Source organism: Lagopus leucura, unplaced genomic scaffold (assembly GCF_019238085.1).
Source record: "Lagopus leucura isolate 7727_CA_CO unplaced genomic scaffold, USGS_WTPT01 Super-Scaffold_741, whole genome shotgun sequence".
In the NCBI taxonomy this organism is placed as follows: Eukaryota; Metazoa; Chordata; class Aves; order Galliformes; family Phasianidae; genus Lagopus; species Lagopus leucura.
Window position 1 is genome coordinate 5,479,398 of NW_024962256.1, and position 25,487 is coordinate 5,504,884.

The following is a 25,487-nucleotide window of genomic DNA, read 5'->3' on the forward strand; positions in this document are numbered from 1 at the left end:
CTCTTCCTCTCTCCCTTCTTTCTTTCCTTCCTTCCTTCAGTTTCTAGAGATAATTTATTTACAAGACAGTGTAGAAATCCATATTTTCAGATAATTTGTTTCACATCCTGAAATTGCTGAAATATCTTTTCAGACCTCTTCAGTTTGTCATGTTGACAGAAGAAATCATTAGCAAATTATAAGTGAAATATGTTCATTTTGAATAATTGTATATATTATTGACTTTCAGCAAGGCACTTTGACTTTTTCAGTGATTGCTCTCATCTATGTGTATTTTTCCCAGTGCTTTACTGCTATGGTTCTTCCGCTGCTGATATCCTTCCAAGTCTCTTGGCCTCTCAAGATTTCTCCTCGATTCTGTATTTTCAGAGCTTAAGACATGAATGATTAGCTTACCTACTCTGATGATATGTTTATCAAACTTTCTTTACTTTCACTGCATTTTGTTCCTTAATTTGGGCTCTCCACCCAGGTATTAACTTTTTCTTGCTGAAGTAATGAAAGAGCCCTTTTAGCACATCATCTTTCCTTCCTTGGAACTTCCAAAGTGTAATCAAATCGTTTCCCTTTGTGTGACCTCTAACTTGGAGGGCCTTTCTTATTTTAGTGAGTCCCACATTATGGTTCGTAAACATGTAACTTCATATTTGGCTCCTAATGACAATTATCTAACAAGAAATATTATTGAAATGTGCTCCATTTAAAAGTCAGATTTCTGTGAATGCCATTTTCACCACTGCTGACTGTTCTGTTACACCTAGCCCTACCTTCCCACATTTCATCACAAATATATTATCAATGGCAACACTGAAGAACTTAGGACCCCCAAGCTACGTGGTAAAAATACGTTATACAATAACATTTCCAGGTGACAGCTATTTTTGCAGATATTAACTTTGTTTCCTCCTTTATCCTCTTTTACACCAGTTTCACACAATCTGTGCAGTGCACACTGTTTTATTTATTTACTGATTTGACTGCTCATGTTTCTTTTTTAAAAGTTCTTGAAGAAGGCCCACCTGCAATATTGATAACTGTTTGGACACATCTCCCATTGCGGATACTTTCCAGACCTGGATGCCAGCAAGGTGCCTAAAGACACCCAAAGGCAATTTGAGACCATTGTCCCCATTACAAAGACCTAATCCACCTCGATATGATTGATCTCTCTAATTTGGGCAGCCTGTTCCCACACACGTAATGTGCCTCTCAGTCTTCACTTCTTAATGTTCTCTCTCTCTTTCACACTTCTGACTGCAATTTCACTCATTTCAGAATATTCCCAGGTTGCCCCATGCTCCACCATCATGACTTTCTTCCCTGTACTATTAGCTTCATCTACCCTAATGGGTTATCCTTCCTGCTATGCTCATTCTGACTCTTTTCTCATGAATATTTTGTTTTTCCCATTTGAGATAATGCACATTCTTCCAGTGTTTTTAAATCACTGTACACATTAGTATTTCTGCATATATTTTTACAATTACCTCATTGCAATTACAAATAATACTGTGTCTAATTCTCTTACGTTATTCCATTTCCTAAGGTTCCTATTTCTATTTAACTAATGCTGTAGAGCACCATGTTGGTCAGAAAGCTCTGTACTATAATTGGGTAACAAATTATTGTTTTTTTCTTATGTGTTCACTGAACTGGTTTTGCAGATCTTTCAGCTCAATTCATTATGATCAAATGGAGAAGCATTTGTTTCAATAAGATTTTAATCTCTAGGACTATATTTTGCATCAGTGACTTTTCATTGTTAATTGCTTTCTTGTCCTCCATTAAGGTGTTCTTGCAACTGTTCCATCTCAACTAAGCTCTGTCTGCACACACTATTTTAAAGAACTTTTTTCTGCTCTTTCAATAATACAACCATTACCTTATTAATCCAGCAGTCTGGTTTTGGTGTATTTTTTATCCCTTGATGCTGATAAAAAGTGTTTAGAATCCTTTCTCAGTGGAATTTTAGAAACATTTCAATTTCTTCTCAGATATGTCAGAATATAGAATATAAATTGTATTGTCCTATAGCACCAATTAGTAGCGCCAGGACACCTCATGTGTGCTGGATGTTTGTAAGTGAATTGCATTAATATTAATGATTGCAAAGGATATGAACTGAATTGAGCACAGTCCAAATATCTCATAGTCTTTCTACTGAACATTATTGTATTAGAACTTCTGAACCTGCTGCTACTTTAAGCTTGATAAATGGCATGAGAAGCATGGACTTCAAACAACAGTTTTAAATATGCCTCCAATTTTGCATGTCAAAATAACCAAATCTGTGGGTGAGATGAAATGGGTTCTCTCCCTTTTCAAAAATCAATTGGTGGTGAATTTATTATTTTAACACAGCTGACAGAGAACATACAGAAGGAATTCAGTAATGAAAAGCATTTGGGGGTTTTGACAGGTCTTGGCTGAAATGAAGTCCTTTGAGACCAGTGTTTGGAGGCAGAGGTGAAAGTAGAAATTGGTTTACCTGAAGATCTCTGTATATGGAATCTAAATTTTCAAGGGAGACTGCCTGCCAGTGTCAGGGCTTATCTTTTGACACATCCAGCCTGAAATCTATCAAAACCTGGAAACTTCTTGACTTTTCATTCTAACTTCTGTATGTGTGATTTCCTACACAAAACTTTGTTTCTGTGAGTAGTTAAAGTTTCTCAGAATCGTTGTGCTAATGTCATAACAGGTCAGAACTACAGATCTTTTTTGGTGTAGGTATTCTGTGCTTACCTCTGAGCATGAACTTCTTAAAATAACTCATTCTAATTGAATTTAGCATCTTCTGCATTTATTCAGTTTCACGGTAATTTAGTCTATTTCTCTCAGGCAAATATTTTGATTAATGCAGTCTTATGCTCCATAGATCAATGCAATGTATATATTGACAGTTTTAATGTAAAATAGTAATTTTATTTTTACTTGTATTAGAATTGCAAGGCCAGTGTTGATGGTCATGAGTGAGGTAGGTTGTGCTCTTTCTTGTATCTCATGAGTATGAGGTCTGTTCAGTATAAGCTGTGTAAAAGAATGTCAGAAACATTGAGAACTGTAACAGAGAATGAATAGTGATTTTCAGAACTTTTATTGCCTAGCAGGTTATTGCCTAGAGGAAAAACCTAGCTAGATTTCCAATTTCAAATGCAAAGCCTGACTTGGAAAGTCAGGGTTAAGGTCTGAAAGCACATTTTTGAATATGAAAATTTAAGCATAGTGAAATGCTTTTTTAGATTGTGGATGCTTTTGGTGCAGCTCATGTATTGCACCTGACACAGTGCGGCGTGCATCCCAAACTGGGGTTAACAGGGGCTGCAGAAAGATGGCTGAGATGCAGTAATTACTGCACTGAAAATGAGAATGAATACACCTGACTATTTTGAAGAGCCATTCTATCCATGCAAGCTGTTATATATAATATGAATAAATATGTTCTGTATAGTTTTGAATATTATTTTGAAGAACATGTAACCTAGTAATTGAAATCTGTCTAATAAATTTGGGTGTGTTCTAGGAATTTTTCATAGCACCCAGACCATTCATGGAATTACACCCTTAAAAAAATATAATCTGTTATTTTCAAATCAGACTATATCTATATCTATCTATTCACATTTAAATATATTTACATGTATAGTATTTACTGGCTTAAAAAGCTCAGCCATGTATATTTGGTGCACTGGAGGCAGTTTATTTTATATTTGAAAATATAAAATGCAAGCAAATGTTTAAAAAACCATAACCTCCCATTAGAGGTTGGAAGTGCCAGAGAGTTCAGCAGGAGTTAAAGATAGATAGCGAGTAAAAGGTGTGATCTTCTATAGCAAGGAGCAGCAGATGAGCTGCATTCAGGTCAAATAGATTCTTCACAAAATGCTGTGACATTTATTTTCAATATTAAAAATTCAAATGCAAATGTTTAATATATCTCATATAGTTCTGCTCTTTCTGCAGTCCTGGCACTGATGCAGTTTTGCCCTTAGTCATCTGGGGATTGCTTTTCCATCTGTTTTGATCACGTTGTGCTTCTGCAATATTCCCACCAGTTATCCTAAGAATTCTGGTAACTGAATCTTACTTATTTCATCTGCCTTAGAAAGTAAAATATCAGGAGGGGGACTCTTGGATAAAACTGCAGATGAGAGATGAGGAGTTAAAAAAAAAAAAGAAAGAAAGAAAGAAAACAAAAACAATCTTACTAGCATCACCAAATGTCCCAGAAATTGTAGCACGAATGTATAGAATTCACAGCCAGTATCAGACTTTTCCTTTAACGCAATTGAAAACATTTATCATTCTCTTAACACAAGGGAAAGAAAACAGTGCCAATTCACAAATAATACCTCTCATGATTTAATATTGTTTTGTCCCCTGCGATCCTAGAATGATAAATGTTGTAACTTCTTTTGTCAGTATCAGAAACACTTTCATATCTAGCATAAAGGCTCATTCATTCTATTCATATTGTTATTCCTTCCCACTTCTTTTTTTCCAAGCTGTTTCAATATACTTTTTACCAGTAATATTGTCAGCTTTTCTGTGGTCATTCCAAAGCTCCACAAGTGATGCTACTAGTTTAATTTCTATTTATTACTAGTTTTTATTGTTGTTATTTATATTCTTGAGGATTTCAGAGGCTTCACTGTTGTTTGGGACCTCAGTACGAGGTGAGATGTACAAATGTGTGTTTAATCTAACCTACAGAATTGCACGTGCTATGCAACTATCAGTGGTGCGTGGTCCTTTGGGAAGCCCACAGGGACAGAATGCGTACTCAGTTGCATTTTTTCCCAATGGAGGATGGAAGGAAAAACTCCACAGAGGGGACAACACTTTTTGTCCCGTGGAATTTCTGTGCTGTTTATTCCTGAGTAGATACTGTGACTGGTCAATGCCTATAAAATTTATATAGAACACATCAGTCATCTGACTTGAAATATCTGAATCTCCATCCTCAACACACATAGCCATCACTAATCCTTTATGTTTTTGCCTGGTTTTACAATCTTTCGATAACTCACTGAATATCTCATTTCAGAATGTTTCTTCAAAAGTACTTGTCCTTTGCAAATAAAAAAGGAAGAAAAGCAAGTAAGCTATAAGCTGTTTCAGTAGGGATAACGCAACGTGCTTTGGGTTTCTTGCCATATTAATAGAAGCACATCAAAGATGAGAAGTTCAATAAAAATGTGCACTAGTTAGCACACAGATTTTAAAATCTTTAATGAATATATTGTTTTTAAAGCACATGTGGGGCTCAAGTAATGAAATAAGACAGCTCTTTTTAGATTATTCACAAATTACTTCATCACTCTTGAAGGAGCAATTAGATCATAGTTCAAATGTGTACAGTTATTTTTATCTCTCTTTGTAAAGAGTGGATTTTTCTTGGAAAAGAATTGACCACTAATATGAGAAGTCAGTAGAAGTGCAAGTAATATAAATAAAGCCTTTTAAAGCCTGCTGTACCACTACCTCTTTATGCTATTGCAATCCAAAGAGACTTAAGTAGGTGGAAGTGAATTAGAGACATCGTAGTAACAGTATTGGATTCACAAAGAGAATTTCTCATTATTGGAAATCCAGGTAGAGTAACAAGTACTTTGTAAAGGCAGCTAAATACTGAGGTGACTCACACTTAATGGAATGAGAAGTGGAGATTCTTGGACTGAAGAGCAGTTTGGAAGCAAGACAATGTAAAATAGTACAGAGAAAAGCAAGGAATTCTATATATTGAAGTCATATCAAACATTTGTCCAGGCAACCCCGAAAAAATACAACTCCCATGTTCATACATCTGAACACAAGCCTTACAGAGGTTTAGAGAAGTACCTCTCACTTCCAACCACTGCCCATTTCATAGAATCACAGAGTCACAGAATCACAGAATGACTTTAGTTGAAAGAGACCTCAAACATCATACAGTTCTAAGCCTGTGGCAGTGAACATGGTTGCCAGCCACTAGATCAGGCTGCCCAGGGATAATCTCTTGTATTACCAAATCTTATACTTTGCCAAATCCCATTCCTGTAATTTTTATTTTATTTTTTTAATATCCTTTTAAGATTGAAACAAGGTGCAGTGTACCACTATTTCCATTGTTTGCACCCACGATTGTGTCAAGCTTCTGGTGAACTAGTCATAAGCGGGTAACATGCTTTCCATTATAACCTTCTTTTCTATTCCTTACGAAAATTGTTGTTTGCTTATAACAGCTTCAGAGTCTCAAGTGAATGGTGTCTAATTGTATTGCTTTAAAGTTTTATATTTTATCTTTATAACTTAGGATAATTATTTATAGTTGCAAATCATAATGTAGCAGTATTATGGGAAACAGAATGCTGGCTTGGATTGTGAAGGAAAGAGCAGATTTGGTGTTTATTGCATTATTATGTTCCTGAAGGCACTTCAGAGGCTACAGAAGAAAGCAACTCAAATTGTAGCTGTTCTCAGAATCTAGGATAGTACAAAACAGATTTCATTCTCAACACACTCTTGTGCCATCATCAGTGTATGTACAGCCATTAAAGTATAATTGAAATACAGAAAATCAGGAGATGAGAGCACTGAAGCCAAGTTTTTCATATGTGATCAAAAAGCATATGGGAAAAAATAGAGGGTGGGAAAGGGCCACAGTTAAATAGGAAGTAGAAGACAACATAATTTCTGCTTTTAAAAAACAGATGGGAGTTTTAGATAAAATGCAGTGAGGGAATTCTAATGTCCTGCTGAAGGTTTATTTCTCCTTCATTGTATAGTAAAAACTTCTTTAGAATACATAAATGAAAACTCTCTTTTAATCACATTCTGGAAATACAAAGCCAGCATGGTCATTTATGAAATACTTTACTTTTAGATGAAAGTAATGTGAATAAGAGTGTATACAATTGCTATAAATCTTGCCAGTCAGCACAAAGAACCGTTCTGGCATTGAAAAGCTCCAAGCAGAAAGTAGCCCTTGTTATCTCATCTTCTCCCTGGTTTCACTTATGCCACTTCCTGCTCTGATTACCAATGAGCAAGGGCAGATGAAGAAACTCTTCTATACTTGAATGTTTATTCTCATTCAGGACACCTTCTAGGAATTGACTTTGCTAAAAAAGTGACTTTATGGGAACTTCTGGATTGTTGTCTGTCACCTGATTTCTACCTTATTCAATAAAAAATAAAGGACTTTACCATGTTTGTTGGATGAAATGGTGGTGTAACTCATCAGGCTGAGATTTATTCGAAATAAGGTAAACAAGACATTGAATGCTACTTGTCTTTTGGAGAGTGAGTACACATAAAAGAAGGAGACTGTCATTATCTTCTGCCCATTTTCTAGTTTTTCTCTCCAGACCAGGAAGCATGCATAGGGCATGTAATACATTTTCAGTGGTACACCAGCATGGTATTAGTATTTTGCAGTTTCAGGCATTTGCTCTATCTCCATGTGTATTGCAAAGAAACTGAGCTCTGATGGCATTGTTTTATTTATATTTATCTATATTGACTGTTCAAAATCAATGGTATGTAATCAATTGCAAACAGACTATTTGAAATGGAATCTTTTTACCATATATTTTACAATAACCAGTTGCAAGTATGTCTGTCATGTTGCTTGGTAAGGCTACAATACATCATGTTTGGGGTAGTGTAGAAGATTCAGGAAGAATGAATGAGTAGCCATATAACCTGCCTATATATATTGGAACTCCCCTCAGAATTATCCTCTTTCAGTGCTGCACAGGATTCTGGTAGGGCTGTTTCTTTAAAATCTTTTCGTTGCTTTTTTGTGGTGGTGGTGGTGTTGTTTACATTTTTATGACTTGAACTTTTCAGCCTTTTACCAAATTTTCTGCTTATTTCTGAAACTTCCTGATTCTTGGACGTTAACATGCCAAGCAGCCTTATGTTGGGGATGGTAGTGACCCTGAAGTTGTCTCTTAGTGATATTTCAAAATATGTTAGAATTAGAATTCAAAAATTCTAGGCATGTTTTCTGTCCTGTTGACTTAATTCTGTGTTACACTCCTAGGATCATTTATTTTGTCAGAGTGACGGCTGGCAAGGTAGCTGGAAATGTACTGAATGTCTAATTGTGGAAATCAGCAGAATACTGAAAAACTGGTATTGTTATTTGGCCAGAACCAAATTACAAGCCAAACAGTGGTTAGAGCAATGATATATTGCAGCAGTATGTTGGCAATGGAAAACAAGTCAACCTTGGAAAGCAGAAATTAAAGTGAGAATTCATTATGGGAAAAGCACTGCAGATAGCATACTTGCTTCTGATTAATCTTTTGAGAACCCTCCTGAATTTCTGGTGAACTGTAATCATTTGTTTGTATAAACATATTCATCACTTTCTGGTTTAAATAAAACTTTTGTCAATGGAAAAAAAACAACAACAAAAATAAAGGTGCAAGAGTGAGAAATAGCAACACACAGCATCTTTGAAGATTGCTGCTCTTATCTTCTTCTATAAAAGTAAACGATAGTGCAAATAGTATTGTGTTATTTCCAGTGGGAACAGAATTGGCCTCGGTTGGGCCCTTAAACCTATTGTCTTTAAGGTTGAGTTTTTAGTCTTGAGGAGAGGTCTGGTGTCAGAGCAGTAGACCGCCTAGTAGAGAAACAACAATGAGGGGAAGAGTGTAAGAGTAGTAAAACTGCAAATCTAACAATATGTGTTATCACACAGATGGAGCATTAGGGAGGTATTCACAAAAGCTGAATTACACCTGGCAAAGTTAATCACCCCAGATTTCCTCTACAGACAGGAAGAGTTCTGCTTTAAATCACCCTCTGCAAATAAGGCCCCTCTGGAGAGAAGCAACCCCTCATGAATCTCTCTGCCTTGTCTCCATCCAACTGTTCCCTGATTGATCAGTTGTGCCTGAAACTTTTTTCTTCCAGACACTCATACACATGTACACAGGTTTTCTGATTTCTTAATTGCATGAAATGATAGCACTGTATGATCCAATACGCTCTGTGTATACAAATGGTAAATCTTTGTTTTGCAGGTGTTCAGCCTATTCAGAATGTTTAGTAAGGCTGTAGCTTTCATCACAGTGGTTATGCTGTCCAGCATGCATGAATGGATATGGTTTAGAAAGATTTAAAAATATAACTGGGGCTCACAAATTTTTACAGTTCTCATGTCTTCAACGTTCTCTGATTGGCATGCAGGATCTCAATTCAGTGGAGATTGCTGAAGGTAGAGAGGGTAAAATAATGCTGTGGGAATAACCTCAGCTATAGTGGAATGAAGAAGGCTTTCACAAAGCAAATCACAGAATCGTTAAGGTTGGAAAGGACTTCTAAGATCCCCAAGCCCAACCCATCTCACCCCTATAGCCACTAACCATGTCCCTCAGTGCCACAGCTCCATGGGTGGTGGAGCACCCACAGGGATGGTGACTCCACACCTCCTGCGCAGCCTGTGCCAGTGCCCAATCACTCTTTGAGAGAATTTTTTTCCTAATATCCAACCTGATCCTCCCCTGGCTCATTACAATAGTAATGCTTATGAACTAATCCCACGTAAGTCACTGCTGTGATAACAACTTCTGAACAAAACCAATTTGAATTTCATTTCTATTTACCAAGGTATAGCTTAAAAGTAAAAAGAGTTCAGTACTCCAGGTATATCTCCAAGTATATTTTTTTCTCTTCTACAGCAATGGGTTTGCAAGACCAAATTAGATTCTGGCATGATTAATGCATCTCACCAAATTCTTGCAGAGTAGCAAATTAGTTTATAGTGATTTTCTTGAAAACAAATTAAACTGCTGCAAAACATCACAAGAATGGAGATGTTTTTCATAACATGGGGAAAAATGATTCAATGGAAAGGAGATGTAATCAAACTGAAAATTTCATAGTTTTTGTGAAAAAATCCAAGTGTTTCAAATATTACTGTCCACGACGGAATCCTGTGTAATTACTTCCATTTTAATTCTATGTACTGTATGCAGTGGGAATGCATTAAGGAATTAACTGACGTGAAGTTTGCACATGCTCCAAGCAGAATATTCTTTTTAACTATTCTTAATAGCTAACAGTTAAAAGCATCCTCCTTATTTTGCTAATAGGTTAAAATAACAAAAATTTTGTGAGTTACAGGTGAATTCATGTATTTAATTGATAGCTTCCTGAAAACATTATGTATTCTATTAATTCAATTTTTTCCTTTAACTATAAATATATTTGGCTGCTGATAGACCTGTTTGAGACTCCAACTTATATTCAAGAAATGCAGGACACAAAGCCTGATTATATGCAATATTATTTACATAGTACTTCATGCATATTTTTAATGTAAAAATATTATTTGCTAACAATGTTTTCCATGGACTTATATAACACAAGACATGCTGAGAAAGGCAATGGGATAGTTAGGAATGTTCTCAGATTTCTGTAATTGCCATTTGTGGTCAAAGGTCCAGAAATTATAATGAGATAACAAAATAATGGTGTAACAATTTGTTAGTTGTCTGTTACTAGTGCCAAAGTAAAACATCTTAGATAAAAGCATCAAGCAGTTTTAATTCTATGGGCTCTGTTATTTTGTGAGAACATATTTCCTGACTAAATTTGATGCCTACTTTATTAATTGAATTTAGTACTGATAAGTATTTCAGCTTTAGGAGATATTACTCAACTAGTCTAAATTTAAGCATTCCCCAAGCCTATTTTAGTATTTAAAGTGAGTCAATAAGAGGTTTAGAGAAGAACCTTTTATCTTCAGTCTCAGCAGCCAACTATAATTTCTTTTTTATTTTTTTTTCACTGTGTTTGGAGTCAATCATATTCTTAATATTACTGGGCAAATTTGTGACAAGCTTTGCCAGAGACCCCCAAGGAAAAAGATCTGAGAAATATGTAATAATATACTCAGTAATCTTTATAACTATTGTAGCTTAAGGTATGGTTTCCTTTTCAAATTTAATTTTTTCCAAAGTAATGTATCAGAGATCTCAAAAAACTATCAATGGCTCAATTTCCTTTTTCCCTTGTAAAAAAAAATACCATGTATTTGACTACCCATCACCAACAGGGTAAGTTACTCTAAGCTTCATTTACAGTCCAGTCTTATGTAATTTATTTCTCATTCTCTTGAGATTTTCCATTTCTTTTTTTTTTTTTCCTTCAGTTTTTCCACTATTTACCCTCAAATTTATGTAAATGACAACATTACCCTCTGGTCTTGCCTATGTGTTCTTGCCCACTGTGGACTCTTTTGCATCTCATTTTTAGCAGCTCTATGTGCTCCTTTTCCTATTCTGTCAAATGTCATTATTAATGTTCAAGACATTTCATGACTTATCATTCCCCACCTACCATTTTTACATGGTTTCAAATGAGAGTTCACTTCCCACATCAGTTCAGCCATGACCTTCATCTTCCTTTTCCACTGTTAAGCTCATTTCTCCTTTCTTCTGTGTTGCCATCCCTGAACCTGGTGCAGGCACATGGGTGTGATGATGCATTCCAACAAAGTGCAGTAATCTCATATTATCATACGATGTTATTACATTAAATTTTATTACCTTATTCATTATAATCTAAAGACCCTCAAGTTCAGACAAGTGGGTGAGAGAAAGCAGGTTAACCAAAATGGTATTACACCAATCTCATCCTACCGCTGAGGGCCCTCCAACACCTCTCTACATTTTCTTCATCAGAACAGTATTTGTTTGTCCTATTGAACAAACAAAACCTGCCCCAAAGGGATATGATAGCTATCTCACATTGGAGCAGATTACCCTGGAGTACACACCCCCTGACCTGACAGCCGTCCTTGGGGAGTCAGCATGCACCTTGGCCACATCATCAGTCCCCATCTGTCCACAGCAAGAGACCAATCAGCACTTGCTGTCTCAGCTACCAGCTGGATGAATAGTTTTAAGGCACCAGACGTTCTGCAGACCTGGATAACAGACTAAACCAGAGATATGTCACACTGAAATGGAAGGGAGAACTGCCTGACTGCATGCAAAAAATCACTGCCGAGCCCTCAGAAGACAAATATTTCTCACAAATATGTGGGGCCATTTCCTTTTCAAAATTAGAAAAATTTGGGAAAGGCTGAACATTTCACAAAAGATAACTTATTGTATAGTCTGCATTTCCCACAAAATGACAGCAAGTAATTTATAAGTCTATTCTGGGAATAGGAGTTTCTTAGCTCCTCATAGATACTGTTATTACTAAATACCAAGGGTATAATACAGAGGAGCACAGCATCTCCTCTCTACTAGTGTGTGCCTATCCATGCTACCATTATTTTGTTTGTTATTGCTGTGGTTTAAGCACTGTCTCATATATTACTTATTTAATTAAGTTATATGAATAAGAAAAGAAAAATGTATGTCCTGGTCCCTTGGCTGACTTCCCATCTAGCAAAAATTATCATTGAAAAAGAAATGATGAGGTTACTTACCCAAAGTAATTTCCTAGTTAGTTTTGTTTCTTTCATATATCTTTCTCATAGTAAGAGTAGTGTTAAATACTAGTGTTATACCTATCCATGAAGCAAACAGAAGAGAGGCCCATAAAAAGACTGTGATGTTGAGATGCTGTCAGTTTGTTCTTTTAAAAAATTCTCATTTCAATCAAAAACATTGCAGTATGAAAGTTTATGCAGATATTTACTCTTGGCAGTTGCTTATGATGGTTGCTCTCTGTGACTAAGTCTGTGAACTCCAAATATTATCTAGACACACCAGCTAGATCAGGACCCTCAGATCTGTGTGTAGAACTGGACCGTGTTATAACACTGAAATGAACTCAGTTATACTGTGGGTTAGAACTCCATGGCACCTCTGGCCAGTGTTGAATTTCAGGTGATTCAACTTTTCTTTAATAAAGCAGTTACTTGAGTATCATATCTCTACATACGTAGAAGAATGTTTTGTGGATCATTCCTTCTGCTCCATTTCCTCGTGACGTGCCCTTTGGCTAACTCCTCTCGTGGCTTGCTCTATTGCACATGTATGTATGTAGCATAAACAGTGTTGCAGGCTTTTCAGTCATGAAAATTAATCACAAGTTAGACCATTTGAAAAAAAAAAGTTTGTTTAATAAGAAAACAGGAAAAGTACAGAAAGTTCAAGAAAGTATGGATTTTTTAATAAAAAAATTAAACTGAATAAGAACAGACTCACTGTAATGTCATGTATACAGTGAGAGAATTGTTTTTGTTGGGTACTTAGAAACATTTGCCAAATAATTACCTTTTTGAAAGTTATATTCCTCTACCATTATAACCACGGTAGTGACTGAATATGATTCCTATGAAGAATAGATGCTGTCCTGGAATGCATCCACAAAGGTGATGGTGAATGTGATCTATTTCATCAAATTCAGAAGTAGATGATAGAAGACTGCATTTTTAACAAGGTATTTTTGTATATAAATGTGATTTATACTCATGTAATATATAGATGTGTACTTATAAAAAGATCTTTATAGGCTTGGAATGATAAATTACAGGCCTCATAAAAATTCCCCACATAGTAACTGGTAGTTTTATTGAGATAAGCATAAAGTTGTGCTCACTGTGTGTGATGGTCATCTACGTCAGACACTCGAGCTTGTAATTCTCACCACTTGCTCAGAATGTCTTCAAGCTCTTTAGATCCGTTTGGTGTGTTCATGGGCAGTGCAGGCAATGCATTCTACACAATGGAAAAACATCACATAACGGATCATTTATAATAAAAAGACTCTGTCCACTATTAGGTGAGCAGATACAGGAACAAGTTTTTATAGAATCAACAAAAAGGCAGAGATGCAAACATTGCTGATTGATGAAGAGTGAAGCTATTAAAATATTACTGCACAACTTACAATTTCAGCTTTAAGTCTCGCTTTGGTAGCCGTCATTTTGTTTTCATTATTTAAAGTCACCTTAAGCAATGATTATAATATTGGTTAAAATATCAAACAATTCTCATTGATCTACTTGAGCTGTAGTTATTTTACTGCCTTCAGCATTGTGAATGTTCTGATTCCATGTGACAATGAAAACGTGGAGAATTTAATCAAGTGAAGGCATCTATCCAATTATTATCTCCCAATAATACATATTTAAATTGAAAAAAACATTTCCTATTACCTGCCAAACCATGAATCTGAGGTCATTCTTTGTTCCCTTATTTTTGTCAAAGTAATAGAAATAACTCAATGCTTTTCTCATTAAAATGAACAATAGAGGAAGAAAAAAAAAAAAGGTTTTAAATATGCAAGGCAGCATGTAAGACTAACTTTTTCAATGTTGGAGTTTTTTCTACTTTTAGAGATAGTGTAGCCTCACATCAGTTCAAATGTAGCTGTATAGAATCAGAAAAAAAGCATTTAAACATCCCAGCATGGGTATTTCCATTTAAATCTGATTACAGTGAAATAAAACTGTAGCTATTAAAGGTTTAGAAGAACTACAAATACAAGCAGTAAAAGAAGACAGTTAGTAAATGAGGTAGTAAAACATTTCAGTGGGGCAAACAGTTTATAGCACTCAGCCTTCCTGCAGCAGACTGTGCTATTCACTACAGACCCATGCACTGTTCCCTGAACTGCACTTAAACCTGCAATTAACCTTTCACGCCTAATGAAGCTGTTTTGCTGGAAAATTAAAATATATAGTATCGCCTGTTTTTACAGAGACTGGGAGGGGAGTATCTCAAAATGAATGACTTTTTCTGATGCTTTTGTTTAAATGCAGAATTAAAATGCTGTTTGTACATAAATCGGGAATGCACTTCTCAAGGCAATCTCATTTGATGTGCTGTATTTCATTCCTGTACTTATTAATTGTTTTGCGTAATTGTAAAAAAAATAAAATACATTCACACATCAGTAATTTTATGATTAGATACTTACTTCTTGAGAATAAACTACCACCATTTAACTTCCATTAGGAAAGACAATAGTTCTGCTAGCCATAACCAAGTTCATATTACATTTTGTGGTATTTCTCTAATTGTGGATGCAATTGTGTCTTATAAAAATAAACTTTCCACTTATGTATTTGACTGAGCACACTTCATAATGATCTTTCCATACATATCCATAAAACAAGCAAGAAAGTGTTTTAGCTGCACAGAACTAGGTCAGGTTATTTCTATAACATTTAGTAGAAAAACAAACTAAGCATAAAAATAGATGTGGTTCTGTAGGTAGACTTAAATTTTTACTAGTGGAGGTGATCCATTGATTCTGCATGTAGAATGCTTACTGATTCCACTGTTCCTTTCTGCCAACTTGTTCAGGATCTTATCAGAAGCAACTAGAAACCATGTACTGCTTGTGAAAATACCAGTTTGGTGGTAGGTAGGATGTTTATATGGAGACATTTGGGGAATATGGGTAAATGAATTAATTTATGAATTGAGGCAGTCAATATAGAGCACTACACAGGATTTACAGTTCCAGCTCAATGAATATAAAAGTTTTTGCGTTCACTGTTGAGATATAAAATCTGGAAAATAAAGTGAAATTGTTTGTTATTTTTATGTGTGTGTGTGTGTGTGTTGTGTTTTTAATGAATATTTAAACCACATCATTTTTATCAAATTTTCTATTGTATTTTGATGCAAATTCTGTTTGCTTGCAGTGTCTGTGCATCAGCTTGACTTGGTAAATGAAATTCCTTTAGACCGCCAGTCTGAAATAATTAATCGTTCCTGCAGTTAATTGTATTGCTTTGATAACTATGCAGGGCTTGGAGAACACAATAAATGAATTTCATCAGATGATTTGTGTGACGTTTGAAAAATGATCTTTTGGAGTGACCTGATTTTAATGGAACTCTAACAGCACGCCAGTGTATTCCAGTGCGCAGCACTGGATTTAAAAAAAAAATAGTTTTTCTGTTCTCTTAAGTGTTATGTAAAGTGAGGCTAGTGTCATTCATTCAAGCATATTTTAAATATCTTATAAAAAATGTAAAGCCTGTTTTCCTTATAACATTCATTCCATTTAGTATTCTCCCTCCCTAAGCCCAGAATCATGTGTAAGCAAGCATCAGAATTAAATTTTCTAATACCAGACACATCTGATATTTTAAAGGTGCCGTGAAGATTTCAAAAATTATGTCTACTAGAAAATGTGTCTGTATGTAAGAAAAAAGACTTTTCTTTAATTAATCTTGGCTCCTATATATCCTGTGATAGCTCTTGGTAGCATTTTACAGTATAATGCTATGAATTTTCAAAAAGCTGTCTGCACATTAATCATTGCAGCTTTTCTGAAATAAGAATGATAGTGTTACCATAGGCAATAGCATAAATTCTTCAGGATGGTTGAGAGACTAAGATGTGTTGGGTGCTATGGAGAACCAGCAGCTTCTTTGCCTATATTATGGGTATATTTAAATGTGCTTTGGTAGATACAACTGTCATAGTTTTATTGTGGCCATAATGGAGTACAATGTATGAATGATATGAATACACCTAATCCATTTCATTGAAGTGTCACCTTTGTGAATCAAAAATTTTAGAGCTGCCATTGATTAAGTATTTGAGTAACTATCAAATGTGTGTACTCTTATACTACTCATTTCCTAGGCATACCTGTCCATACCCTTTGCAGTACACTGTAATACTCTGCTAAGGTTGTAGCAGCTCATGAAATATTGACAGCCACAGTTTGGAACAGCTTTGGCTGGTTGACCACATTTAGACTCACCACAGACTGACACCATCGCTTTTTACTCTCTATTCATAAGCTTGTGCATTATGAAAGATTTTCATATGTTTCTCTGCATGGTAAATACAAAGCTCTTGGGGCTGTGCATATATTGCAAAGGGAAATACTCAAGAGTAAAATTTTGTACTAACTGTTCTCCATTTTACTTTTATTTTCAGATTTGATATCTTCATCCATTTGTAAATGCAAAGCACAGATATTTAATCAGAGAAAATCTGTGTCACAGTTCCTGGTCCGCATAATATAGAAAACATTGACAAAGAAAGGTGAAGCTAATATCACACACAAAAATCAAAGAGACTTAAATGGAACTCAGTTTTCCCACTTCCCAGTCTGGTCTCTTAGCTGCACATTTTTCCTTCTCCTTTACTTCACTGTTACTGTAGCATTTCAGAAAGTGAGAGCTTGTTATCTAACTCTTAAATAAAGCCAGTCCCTTCTGGGAAAATAAAGAAACTGTGCATAAAAGGAACTACCACAGTGCTATGGAAGTCTTCTTATGAAAGCTGGGCATTAAATGTTGTTTTCCCTTTATTTGTCTTACAGGTCTTGCAATCGCAAGTGCACTGATAGACATTTCACAACAGAAGCCTGCGGAGTGTAAAGATAAGAGTTCAGGAGTCAGAAATAGAAAACATCATCTTTCAACACGTCAAGGAACTTGTGTCTGAAATTCAAAAACTGCAATTGTATATTCTGTAATGTTTTCTTTTTAAATGGCTTCCATTGAAAGCTATACTACAGCCTCAGTTTTTATGGAGGCAAAACTATGAATGAATATATGAGGTACTCTGTTATAGTCACACAGCCTACTATACCCCAAAGCAGAACAAATCTATGGTAGGTATATCTGATGAGCTTTAATAAAAATAATTGAAATTATTATATCAACAAAACATTAAATAAAATACCTAGCATTCTTAATCCTGAACATATCAGAGCAGAGAAAATCCTGGAACAGAACTAGGAAAAACTGTACATTGTTTTGTAATGTAGAGGGGAATTGTATAATTGAAATTTAATCAAATTCCATGAAACTAAAGGACATTTTTGTATAGCTTTATGTAACAATGAGAATTGTACAGTTCTTTCCTTGTAATCGGCATTAAGATGTCTTTCCAGTAAGCAGGAACTACGGAGGAACATTTGGATTTAGGTGTTCTTTTATCATTGCCCAAAGCAGGTAAGCAGCAGAGCTCACATGGGACTTCCACGACAGCTAACTCATTAGAAAAATTGATTGAGCATGGGGAAGTTTCTTCTTCAGTCAAGTTTGGCATTTTTTCCAAGAGTCTCCAAGTTTAGCTTGCTTTTACTCTACAGTAATGTAGCGGCCTCATTTCAATATTGAAATTATCTAGTGTCTATGAATTGTCCTCACCTCCAAACAGAAGAAATGAATCCCAGGCAGCACTTGACCTTTGTTTAATAGACCAGTATGGTTTTCTGATAGTTTTCTTCTCCCAGCTGCAGAATTTCATCTCAGCCTCTTTCAAAGCCTGTACGCCAAAATTAAAATAAATAATTATTTAGAAATCCAAGTTGCTTCCAGCAGTGGTTCTGAAATTCAGCATCCAGGATGGATCCTCACATAATCAGTACTCAGAAAGAGAAAAAAAGATGAAGGATTTTCCTTTTTGCCTGTTGTGGGCTCGGTCACCACAATAGATAACCTAACAAACAGTTTTAATGGCCCTTGGTCTTTTAATTTACTAAAATTCATAAACATAAAAAAGTAAGAGAATGCTAGGGGGTAGGTAGCAGACGTGTCATGTTCTCATTTCTGCACTGCACGTTGACAGCAGTATAAAATGAAACTAGTAGTTTTGTATGAGCTTGTTGAAAGTGTAGTTTCTCAGCTCCAAATTTGCCACCATACTAGTACAGAAGAGCGATACAGAGGTATAAATTCTTCATGTAATGATAGACTTTTGGTAAATATGAAAGATATAAAAAGATAATTGATGTTTACTACTATATCTGTACTTTTCATGTTCTTTTTATTTCAGGAAAATGAAGACATTTTACTGTTTATAGTTGACTACATAGTTACTTGCATGCCATGGTGGTGCAGTAGCAGTAATAAAGCCCTGTTGTGGTTTGTGTTTATTTTGTAATGCCATTCATATCTTGAAGTACTCAGCTTAATTTGGGTGAGGACTAAATGTAAAAATAACTATAAAAAGGAACGATTGTACAGTGTGTAGTTATATCTTATACAGCAATATTAGGTTGCATCTAACCATGACTGCTCTATTGTTTTGATAAATTATGCACTTATGAATTATGGTATAATTATTTCTTATGCTGGCATGATTGCTTCAGTACTTTCATATGTTAAGATTATTATTCTAAAATAATGCCATCACAATCTTGTGACTTTTATTGCCTATTCTGCCCTCAGTCTCTTGTATCTTAAAATTTAAAAAACTCCTTCTTAAAGCTGCTATTGGGAACTTTCAATCAATACTACTATTAATATTGTGGGGGAAAAAACGGTCCTTTGTAAACAACCCTTTCTGTCAGTTTTCAAGTTGATCTTTTCAAATGCAAGACAGTGGAACTGGTTTATATACGACGTATACACTTATGAAAAGGAAAGAACCACTTGTCTGGAATATTTTCCAAGCTCTCTATTATCCTCAACCTAAACATTTCACATAAGAATTATACAGTGTGTGTTTTGTGAATGTACTGGAAACCACAGAAAGATCATTTCTTCTTGTAGAGCAGTTTTGACTGTACTCACAAAGGATTACATTCCTCTGTATCTCAACCAGAGTTTGACAATTGAAAAGGAGATATGAATTTTAAAGGGATTAAAATATTTTATTGCAACATTGAAGATGGGCAAATATTAGTCTATTTTATTGTGTTAACGGTTAAAAATGTTACTTTATTGTACAAGAAAAGCATGTTTGTCGTAAGCTCATTCAACATTTTCATGTATTCTGAGAACGTTTTCTCCTCATGCAACTTTCTTCTTCTAGGGCCCCTGATTGCATGCAGATTAGTAAAGACATATAATAAAATATAAAGAGAGAAATAGTTATATAATGGCCACATTTAAATACCAGAAGTTTGCCAACATATCTTAAACCAGTGTTTAAGAGTAACTTTTATTGCTTTCTATTTTAAAGGTGTAAAAATAATATGATATGTCTGATATCTTGATTTTGACAGTTGTTGTCAACTCCTAACTCTTAATAATGACCACTGCACATCAGATGAGATGTTTTATCAACTGTCACATTATGATTGCTTCACGAGAAAGCCAATTTTGTTAAATCCTGCTTTCCAAGATTAACTTTTGACCTCTTTCTTAGAGTCAGAAAATGTTGAATGGCCTTTTTTTAACCCGAATGTGATTTATGTTGGATGAAAAATAAATGACTAAATGCTGTTCTGGAAAGTAAACCCACAGTGAAGTTTTGATTGTCAGGATTCCACCCCCGCCCCCATCATTCTGCTGAGGGAAATTCAGCAGCTATCAGCTACTGGTCAAAGTATGAGATAGACTACCCATAATAATATGGACTGTCCTTCATTTCTTCCTTGAACCTTTATATTTATACAGAATCCTAAAATTACCCAAATGAAATTTGTGTATGTATAAATATCACATTAGAAAGTGCTTAATTCTAGAGACGTTAATGGAGATACTGCTAACTGAGAAAATTCACATTTATCTGATTTGAAAATTTTCATAGCTGACTATTCTCTTTAAAGTCCTTTCCCCTCTTCCCAAGCTGACAATTTTGGACAAGATTATCAAAGTTGAGACTCTTACAGAATCACAGAATCACCAAGGTTGGAAAAGACCTCTGAGATCATCCAGTCTCACCATATCTTTATATTTGTTATGTGTAAAATCTGCAATAGTTCTTTTCTAATTAACCTAATGCAGGGAGCTGGAATCCTGATGGTAAGAATTTTAGTTTGAGATTGCTTTAACAGGCATTCAGTCTTCATAGCATTAATTTTAATTATAAACTCATTATGTATCTAATTTCATTGCCAATTTTTTTTAAAAGTATCTGAAAGGTTTCTTGACAATAAAGGTAAATTCTCTGTTAAAGGTAATTAACAATCCCCTCTCTTTTTTAATATAAAGATGTCCTATGCTTGGTATTACTGGAAGAAATTCAATAAATTAACTCTAACTTTTCAGTCTTTAAGGTACAGAATTATCTGAAAAGCTGTAGTTTGCTGATAACTATGCAATAGTTTCTAGATCAAAGTATGGACCACTTGGGGATATTTATATGGTTCCATGGTTCCACTGACAGCAATAGCAAAACTCCCATCATCAACAAGTAGCCAAAACTTCCCATATTGGCTTCAGCTGTGCTAGCTGGTTAAATACTAAAAGCTGCCAGAAGAGAGCCTTGCAGAATCTAGACTTGAATAGATCTGAATTGTTTTGTGTTTTTTTTTAATTATTATTTTTTTCATTTAATGTTACTTTGCTTTCAAAACGCTTACTTGCATTTCTTATTATTACGTGTATGGCCACACAGCTACCACTGTTTCTGATGTTGAAAGCATATTGTTTATTTATTAGAAATTCTAGTAACCCTCAGAAATTTACTCCAAAGTGAATGGGTTGTTATTACCCCAGAATTCCATTCATGGATACTTCTTCAGTCATGCCATTTGAGGCTGAGTCATGCTTAGGTAAAAAGATCTCTGCACCTCTTCAGATATTTAGAAGTAGCAAGATTCAAATAAGAGAATGGAGCAGGGGAATGATGATCAGAGAAGAAAAAAAAAGACTTTAAAATGCTCAGGAAGCATTTATATTTGTGGCATTAGTGACACCACAACTGATCTGAATCAGACCATTTTTTCCTATTTCCTCACATGTTTTGTTAAAGAGCCCGAATGCTTCAACTGAATCGGTGACTACTGTGTGTCTCTTTATGGTACTTTTCCAGAAGTGAAGTATAAATGCTTTTATCCTTATGAATGAGGATATAGAAGTCTATTTAAAATGCTGAAAAAATAATGTTCTTCCATGGGGTTACCAATTTGTGATCAGTATTTGCATATGCACTGAGTGCATAAAGTAAGGCATGCACCTTCTATCCCTTAATGTCTTTGCTTTTTAATATATTTTTCTGTAACAGGTTTTCCACGCTGACTTAAGGCCAGAGTTAATATTGCACTTAGCTTATTTGAGTTTAAGAGAATTGTTCATTTAATGATTACTTTTTGCTTTTGTATTTTGGATGAAACCATCAAAAAGATATTTATCTTTTCCTATTTTAGCAATTTTTATTTTCTAATAAATATTTTTTATTACACAAGATGCAAGAAAAGAAAAAGATGGAGATCTTCAAGCATGCTTCTGGATCTAGAAGATATTGACCTTATTCTACTGAGGATCTGAGTCTTCGGTTAAATGTTCTCTTCCAGGTTAGTGTTTGTAAAAAAATCGTTGCTGTGTCTTGATTTTTGTTGGTTAACATCAAGAATTTTTTTTTCATCTGAAGTCCTAAAGCTCTTTTAAGATATTCAGTTATCCAATCTGCACAAAAAAATAAGCATGATAATGGAAACTAATGTTTAGTATTACTACCATGAATAATTTTTTATGATAGAGCATACACAGGTTGTCTGCATTCTAATACCTTCATTCACAAATGAAATCTGTTAACTTTCCTGCAGTCCTTCCTTCCCCAGTTCTTAAAGCACAGAAAGGCAAATGTTCCAGTATAAAAATCTTTCTAAATGTATTAACATAGGTAATTTTGTTTCTGCTGCCAAATAGATAGTTGGAATGTAGTAAATCATTTTCTTCTGCTTTAGATTTCCTAACTCAATACTTGGGAATGGTAAAATTAACCTTACTAATGACAAGGGAATATTGAAGATTAATTAATGTTTAGAGAGCACTCAGATCTTTTCAGTTCTCTAAAAATAACAGGCACCATATGAGCACTAAGTATATTTTTGTTATTACATTATTTAGCAGTTATTTACAGTGCTAGATGTTGCAGTTTTCTATACCCAAACTAGGGGCATACTTAATGAAGGGAAGTAAAAAGCAAACATTTGCTAATAGGTTTGAAAGTTTTCCTACTTTCTGTGATTACTATTGTGGGAGAACCCAGAATTTGCTCTTAGTTTTTACTCTTGAGGTCAATTTCCTCTTGTTGGTAAATTCCCGCTGTTTACTAAATCATTGAGCTTACTCATCTCTTTGGTTAATTAAGTTTTCTTCATGTCTGATTTTACATTGTTTTTCTCCTTTATTATCTATTTTTGTACAAAACCTTCTGCTTCATTCACAATTGCTTAGACCACAGACTCTCAAAGGTGCTTCACAGTTTTGAAGTTTCTTTGAAGTTCTGAAAACGTCAGTAATTGTACCATTTTCACCATGTTGATGAATATTGAAGATAACACATTTCCATGCCTTAATTCCTTGGTCATGTTATGTGGGCCAGGGATCTTATACCTCCTTCATGCTACATCTCCCTCATTGCAAATACTGAGTATGCCTTTTTAAAACCATTTTATGAGGTTATAAATCCTTCCAGTGTAGCTCAAGGGCTACAATACAGCATCATAAGAGTTCTTGAAATCTCTGTGTATTCATCCTGATGATAGTTTTACATCTTATCAAATATCTCAGGAAAATATTTAATATTTGGTAGAGTCTTCTTTCACAATTCCCTATACTGAACAGTTCCTTCTTTATTAAATTAATAACAACAACAAAAAAACTGTGAGATTTTTATAAAATTTAAGAAAGAGGCAGCACACCAGCTTCAACATTCCATTTATGAAAACATTTGCTGCTGCTCTGAAACTGTCTCAGATCTATGAAACCAACAGAATTGTTCTGCACAGTGTATGATTTTATTTACATCTTCCTGCTTTTAATAACTTAATATGCAACCGTGTAGACATGTGGCACAGAACTGTTTCCCACAGGTAAGATCCAAGTAGCAAGTCCTTGATCCCTTCAGAACTCACTTCCACAAACAACTCTGGTCAGTCTTTCCACAACTTCCTTTTTTGAAAATAAAATATTTTCATTTTTCAGCAGGTTTGCAATAAATTGACACTCTTTCCTCCAGACCCAAGTGGTCTTATAAGTGATCACTGGCATTAGCATTCCTCTTCTGCTTTGTCTTTGCCACCATGCCATTCAAATATTGTCTTTTGCTTTGCCTTGTTGTCTTTTTCTTTTGGTGCAGTCTCATCATGAATCTGATCCAAGCTCTGAAGATATGCAGTCCTTGCCACATGCTGATCCCAATTCCTTTCCAACTGCTTTTATCTCTGTTTTCTGGAATTAATGCTCTTAGCTTATTCAGCAGTTATTTTACTGTATATCTGATCAACTTGCACAGCCTCTGTTCACTTCATATAGAAATATTCCAAAGCTTCAAACTGGTCTGTAGCTGCTAATTATTGGTTCCTGGATCCCTCTGACTTTGTAAGTTTTATTTGTAGCATATGTTTAATTATACTCTTTAATGAAACAAGGTTATTGCCTGCATGGGCCTTTTAACTTTTGATACTAACCCAGTTGTTCCCATTCCCCTATGTGGTATTCTAGATTCTTTAGAACTGTATGCACTTGAAACATTCCAAGTCTTCCAGTTCCATTCTTTCCTTAAGCATCTCCCATTTTCTCTAATAGCCAATGGGAAGGCTATTAGTAGGTGATGGAATTTCATACAGGTTATGATTTCAACCCATACAAAAATGGCTTCATTAAGCTTTAAATAAGTAAAATATAAACCATTAAGCAACAGGACATTTTACTTTCTGATATGGAATTGTAGGGAGCGTGACATACAGGCAAAGTCCTGTTTCAAGGGAGGAAAGAAAATATAAAGTTTTAACCAAATCCATATTTACCCAAACAGTATATTTGTGCTTGCACATTTGTGTATATGCTTCTGCTGTAGAAGTGTTAGTTTGGATCAAGGTCTGTGTTTTCCTTGTAAATATATGTAATACCTTTTTTGTAAAAAGTGAGTTGTATCCTCCAGGAGCCTGAGGGTTGTTTGTTGTTTTTTTTTTTTAACTTTGCAGTGTATCTAGACTCTGCTTAAAGGGAATTTTTCTTTAATAGTGGATCAAGTAGAGGAAAAGAGATGTTGCTATTCTGAGTGTCGTTCCAGTGAAGATACAGAGGTGTAGGTTACTTCCTAAAGAATATCAGTCTGTTATTTAAATTATTTTTTCCCCCTTTGCAAGTGGGATCCCTCACAGAATTGTATCTACCTATAAAAAATAGTTGCCTCTTATTCACCCACTTGATGTTCTGTCTGAGCAGTCTCTCTCTGGACTTGGTGTAAGCAGCCATAGGGGACTTGGACGTAAATCAGAGATCTATATTCAATATGTGTACCTGAAAACTGTGCCAGCTGTCTCAGGCAACCAGTTATGGCTCTCTGTGTGACATGGTGACCCCAGGTTTAATGGACCTAGGCAGTTCAGGAGTTAACCTGATTCAGAAACAGTGCTCCACATAAGCCCAAACAAGGAGTCAATATGGTACATTATCTTCAAATGTAGAGTGATACTGCTCACATAAAAGCAGTCTGACTACTTTGAGAAAAAAAAAAACAGCACAGCTGTGCTGTTTCATGGAGTGACATAGTGGCAGACCACTTCGGTCCCACCTCTCCTATTCCCTCCCTACTGCTGAGGGATGAAGTAGCCACGAGGATGGGATGCCGGATCCCTACTGAGGTTTCTGTGGTTCGTTACATCATTAATTTCTCTCTGCAGAGTGACATCACCATTAGTTA

The 25,487-nt window shown here is 35.2% G+C and overlaps 2 protein-coding genes across 2 annotated transcripts in view; one reads left to right on the forward strand and one right to left on the reverse strand.

Annotated features, from left to right (window-relative positions):
* The window catches only part of ATRNL1 (attractin like 1), a 425,500-nt gene extending 405,329 nt beyond the window's left edge, over nucleotides 1-20,171 (forward strand). Inside the window, exon 29 of the mRNA XM_042863593.1 lies at nucleotides 17,257-20,171. Coding sequence (XP_042719527.1) covers nucleotides 17,257-17,381 — 125 coding nt within the window. The 3' untranslated portion in view covers nucleotides 17,382-20,171. The remainder of the gene's footprint in view (nucleotides 1-17,256) is intronic.
* The window catches only part of GFRA1 (GDNF family receptor alpha 1), a 195,877-nt gene continuing 183,622 nt past the window's right edge, over nucleotides 13,233-25,487 (reverse strand). The window contains exons 9-10 of the mRNA XM_042863600.1: nucleotides 18,092-18,209; nucleotides 13,233-13,679 (exon numbers count right to left, since the gene is read on the reverse strand). Of these exons, the coding sequence (XP_042719534.1) occupies nucleotides 13,636-13,679; nucleotides 18,092-18,209 (162 nt within the window). The 3' untranslated portion in view covers nucleotides 13,233-13,635. The remainder of the gene's footprint in view (nucleotides 13,680-18,091; nucleotides 18,210-25,487) is intronic.